This window comes from Triticum dicoccoides, chromosome 5B (assembly GCF_002162155.2).
Source record: "Triticum dicoccoides isolate Atlit2015 ecotype Zavitan chromosome 5B, WEW_v2.0, whole genome shotgun sequence".
Classification (NCBI taxonomy): domain Eukaryota; kingdom Viridiplantae; phylum Streptophyta; class Magnoliopsida; order Poales; family Poaceae; genus Triticum; species Triticum dicoccoides.
The window spans coordinates 152228118-152233415 of NC_041389.1; the positions used below are offsets into that span (position 1 = coordinate 152228118).

Genomic DNA, 5298 nt, shown 5'->3' on the forward strand with positions numbered 1-5298 from the left:
ATTTGATATTTGCGGGCTGATAATATGCGGGATGCAGCAGCGCAAAGAGCAGACCCAGTAAAGCCGACCCGTAAAAAAGTATATCTCGCGAATATATTTTTTACGGATCCGTTTGGGGGGTCTGCATCTGTGCCAGCCCAAGCGGACCCGCAAAATCTGTTTTGCGCGAAGTGCAAACGCGATTTGCGGGCCGACAGGATGCGGGGTCTGCTAGAGTTGCTTTTACACACCTAGACGGAGGGAGTACTCGCTCCGTTCACAAATTTTGAGGTGTTTTCGATATTTCAATATAAAATATATACATATTGAAATGGGTGAATATACATCTATATATGAGGGGAGCAGAATATTTACACAACATTACAAATCGCACGGGCAATTATATATCTAGTCTACAGGGGAGCGAAAAACTAAGCCAAGGGTGCGAACATTTTTTTTTTTTTGCGAGAAGGGTGCGAACAATATTGTGGCCCATTACCATCCACGCGCTTATTGGCTAAAAGAAGAATGGCGAACTTAGCTGCATCTGAGCTACTTTATAAGCGTGACAGCTTACGTGCACTCCATTCCGAATTACTTGTTGCACATATGAATGTATCTAGATGTATTTTAGTTTTAAATACATCTATTTTAGCGATGAGTAATTTGGAATAGAGGGAATAGTTTCCAAATAAAAGCGGATCTTAGTACTATATCACGTACTGCCAGATAACAGTGATGCACATGCGCGTGCCAGCCAAATATCTTGCACTCGGACGTTGCTGACTCGAAGGCCCCACTTGTCATAGGCCCAAACCGACACTCTCGAGGGCGATGTAGGTGTGAACCGGTGCTCGTTTGTGTGTGCGCGCGCTCGGTTAATCAGGTAATTTACCACAGCATCCGCGCCCAACTCCGCGTGAACACGTGATCGATTCCATCGTATATATATATACTCGTGATCCCCACTTCCTTCTCGCATTTCTCCTCCAAAAATAAAAGAAGCTCCTATCGGAGGAGCAGCGGTCTCGCGCGGGCAACTAGCTACGCTCCAATTCTTTTGAGATATAATAATTGTAATGGACAAGGAGCAACAGCGCCATGACGAGCTCGAGGCGCCGCTGCTTCCCGGCGACGGCGGGAAGGCCGCCGCCGCGGCCGGAAGCGCTTACGCGCTCGTCTGCTCCCTCGTCGCCTCCGCCATCTCCGTCATCTACGGTTACAGTAAGCAACCCTGTGCCACCTACCTGCAGATGATCTAGCTGTGTCTGTCTTGTATATGCATGTACCATGCATGCACCTTCTACGTTTTGCATCAAAAAATTATTTTGATCCGCTCTAGGTCCTGCCTGCCTGCCAGATATGCGGCAATTCATCGCGTCAGTAGACCGATTAAGAGCACTTTTTTCATCTTACATGAAGACTATTCGTGTAAATTTGGTCTGTATAATAAAACTCGATTTCATGGCGTACGTGATGCCGGATCTATCTGGTTTGCGTGGTCGCAGATCGAGGTGTGATGAGCGGGGCGCAGAAGTTCGTGCAGGACGACCTGGGGATCAGCGACGCGCAGATCGAGGTGCTCATCGGGGCCACCAGCATCTACTCCCTCGTCGGCTCGCTGGCCGCGGGTTGGGCGTGCGACTGCGCGGGGCGCCGCCGCACTATGGCGCTCTCCGCTGCCATGTTCTTCGCCGGCTCCGCGATCACCAGCGTGGCGGGAGGATACGCGGTGCTGATGGCCGGACAGCTCGTCGCCGGTGTTGCGTGTGGGTTCGGCCTCGTCGTCGCGCCCGTCTACATCGCCGAGATGGCGCCGGCGGCGTCCCGTGGCTTCCTCTCCTCCATCCCCGAGGTATGCTCGATTCGTTCGTCTTCATCTAATTGATCTTACGGCTCAATTAATTAACCAACTTTTTTAGCGAAATAATTAATAAATTAACTATACTTGTCGCGAGTGCAATGCCTGTATGATGCTAGCTACATTCCTATTTTGGGCTGTGCTAGTTTTGTGTTAATAAAATACGAGTACTACATGTTAGTAGTAGGTTAAGTAATAAAATATAAATATTTTCCTTGATCGAACTGGATCCTAGGATTGCTGGATCAGTACGTACGTGGGGTGGCGCCTGGCGGAAACAAATACTACTATTCAAAGATGATTGCTGAGAAAGATAGAGTGATGAAAAAAAAATACTAGAGAGAGAGAGAGAGATTAATCATTGAGACGACTTTAGTTCGGACGAGTCACGTCAGACTAACTGTCTGAATAATAAAGCGAATACGAATCGAACTTGTCTTTTTGATGCGGGAGGGATCGAACTATTCTGATGTAACGCAGAGTTATTATCGTAGTCATGATTCGTTGGCACTTGGCCACACAGGGTACACATGCATGAATGCACCGCAAATTATTGTTCCGTCAAGGAGTAGATGAAAGGAAAGGAGGGAGTAAATATAATCTTACCGAAAGCAAATGTACAATCTATCTATCACAATCTATCTATCCCTTGCTTCCGACGAATGCCTGGATGGTTCGACCACAGGCGTGGGTGCCTTGTCATCCGCTCAAGTTCCGCTTTCCCGGTTAGCAGGCGCATTATACATCCAACTGGGGCCAAACTGACAAAACTCGCCGTCTAGCTCCCGTTACCAATTTTTACTCTCATGTTCTCATCGAGATCGTGAGGAAAACACACTGAGAAAGTGACAAATTACCTACTCCATGTAAAAGACTGGTCATATAAAGATCTAGCTAGATGTGTGAGTGTCATTTTAGCTCTCATGGTATTTGCCTGTCAGTCATAAATTCATAGTAATTTCGATGGGTCAATACATGTTGTCTTATTTACCCTCTCTTTTATATGCCTGCCACGTCAGATCGCCGGCAACACGGGCATCCTGCTCAGCTACATCGCCGACTTCGCCCTTGCCGGCTTTCCCAACAACGTCAACTGGCGCCTAATGATCGGCGTCGGCGCCCTCCCGCCGCTATTTCTCGCGGTCGCCACGCTCCTCGCCATGCCGGAGACCCCGCGCTGGCTCGTACTCCACGGCCACCACGACGAGGCCCGCCTTGTCCTCGCCCGCACCACGGGCGATGCGGCCCTCGCCGACCGCCGCCTCAAGGAGATCGTTTCCTCCGCGCAGGAAAGCTCCAAGCAGGCCGTCCCCGGCGGCAGCGACGGGACGACCCGGTCGACAAGCGTCTGGCGCGACATACTGATCCGGCCGACGCGCTCTGTCCGTCGCGTGCTGCTCGCCATCCTCGGCCTCCAGTTCTTCCAGCAGGCGTCCGGCGTGGCGGCTCTCGTGTTGTACGCGCCGCGGGTGTTCCACCACGCCGGAGTGACCTCCCAGTCCGCGGTTCTCGGTGCCACGATCCTCCTTGGCGTCGCCAAGATTGTGGCCATTGTGATCCCGCTCTTTCTGGCTGACCGGCTGGGCCGGCGTCCCATGCTGCTCACCAGCGCGGGCGGCATGACCGTGTCTCTACTCGTGCTAGGCTTGTCTCTTCGAGCGTCGCCGACGGCACACGCGGGCGGGAGCGCCGCGTGGTGGGCCGCCGCAACGAGCGTGACGGCCGCCGCAGCGTTCATGGCGACCTTCTCGCTGGGGTTCGGGCCAGTAATTTGGATGTACGGGTCAGAGATCCTGCCGCTCCGGCTACGCGCGCAGGGCACTGGCATCGGCACGGCGGTGAACCGGGTGATGAGCGCCGTGGTGGGGATGACCTTCATATCGCTGTACGAGGCTGTGGGCATGGCCGGAAGCTTCTACATCTTCGCGGGGTGCGCAGCAGCGTCCTGGGTTTTCGTCTACGCACTCCTGCCGGAGACCAAGGGGAGGACCCTCGAGGAGATGGAGGCTCTCTTCGACGATTCCGCCAAGTCGCCATCGCCGACGACGCAGTGATCGATAATGTGCGAGTGCAAGCAGACGCGGCGCGCGCGGGGGGAAGTTTGTAATTCTTACCGGTAAAGAATTGTCGCTGTTGGTGTTGGCCCGATCAAGCAGTTTGTGGTATTTAGAGCCAACCGGCATCCCTAGTGACAAGCCTAAAATACAATGTGATGCTGAGGTCTCGGAGCACTGTCCAACTAAGATTGCTATTCACCCTATACAGTGATCTGATATCAATATCATTGATGGTATTAAGCTTCTCAAAGCTTTTGTCATTGTACTTCTCTGCAGTATCGGTGATATTATCAATAGGGAGTGAAATTCGTCATTAGTTTATTAACTCATACTGATTGTATGCTTTAGCAGAAAGCTTAAGAAGTGATCGATTTAAGCCATAAACTCGTTTATCTGATATAAATACAGCCTAAACTGATTTCGAAGGAAAAAATTGCAAACTGACCATGACAACCAAAACTTTGACCGCTTGGGAACTGGCTTCTTTTACAGAGAGATTTTTTTATAGGCAAATTGACCGTCACAAGCTAAACTAATGTCATTGGAGGAGAAAACAGTCACTTGGCATGGGACTCGATCCCACACCTTTGGTCGTGAGCCGGCTTGCTAGACACTAGAGTAGTAAGTGGTCTGCGTACATACTGATACTGTCACGCTAATTTACATTTGTGTGATGAATCAATGTAATGAACAATAAACTGATTGCTTTATTGATAAGGGATTACATGTATCGGGGAGACGTATCGAACAAGAACGTCAATTGCCGAAAGAATAGTAGGGGATGTGTACAGGAACAACACGTCGGTTACAAGTGTAGATTTCCTTAATTATATGTGTTAATTAAATATCAACACTTTCCTAATTTACGCCTGTCCATGTAACTTCATCCTTCTTTAAAAGTATTTCTCCAAAAACCTTGTAGGAAAAAATGAGGAAATATGCCATGAAAAAATCATTTCAGAAAGGAAAACGTTTGTCGCCGGACGACCGGCTGAAACTCAGCCGGCCGCTTTCCCACACGCGTACGAGGGGAGCAGTGGCCCCACGCAAACCCACTACGTACCTTATCTTCTGTCGTTTCCCTTTTTTTCTCACCTGCTCGTTCTCCTTTCGTCTTGTTCCTACGCTTTTTCTCAGTTGCGCGTACGAAGATCACTGACCTAGCCGGTCTTCTTCCCCAATCTCATCCGCTCGCGGTGGCATAGGCCTTCTCCCTCGCAGAGCACGTCAACCCCCCGCCCGCCCATCTCTTTCCTCTCCACGAGCTTCGAGCTTCCACCCATCAGCTCTTTCATGGCCGCGCCGCGAGCACCCAGCCTCATGCCCCGCGCGGCCGGCCGGGATGCTGTGAGCCGTCGGTCCACGTAAAGGTTTGCACCCTGCAAGTGCTGTGACGGAGCT

General features: G+C 50.9%; 1 protein-coding gene across 1 annotated transcript; it reads left to right on the forward strand.

Moving 5' to 3' along the window:
* The first annotated feature begins 948 nt into the window (after positions 1–948).
* Positions 949–4162, forward strand: LOC119307941 (putative polyol transporter 1). The gene is made up of 3 exons (XM_037584038.1): positions 949–1203; positions 1488–1834; positions 2860–4162. Exons 1-3 carry the CDS (start codon positions 1059–1061, stop codon positions 3892–3894), a joined length of 1527 nt encoding a protein of 508 aa, XP_037439935.1. The 5' UTR covers positions 949–1058; the 3' UTR covers positions 3895–4162.
* The last annotated feature ends 1136 nt before the right edge of the window (positions 4163–5298 follow it).

Coding starts and splice junctions, on each gene's coding strand:
- LOC119307941 (XM_037584038.1), top strand. CDS start 1,059: ATGGACAAGGAGCAACAGCGCCATGACGAGCTCGAGGCGCCGCTGCTT. Junction 1,204..1,487: donor CTCCGTCATCTACGGTTACA/GTAAGCAACCCT, acceptor GCGTGGTCGCAG/ATCGAGGTGTGATGAGCGGG. Junction 1,835..2,859: donor TCCTCTCCTCCATCCCCGAG/GTATGCTCGATT, acceptor CTGCCACGTCAG/ATCGCCGGCAACACGGGCAT.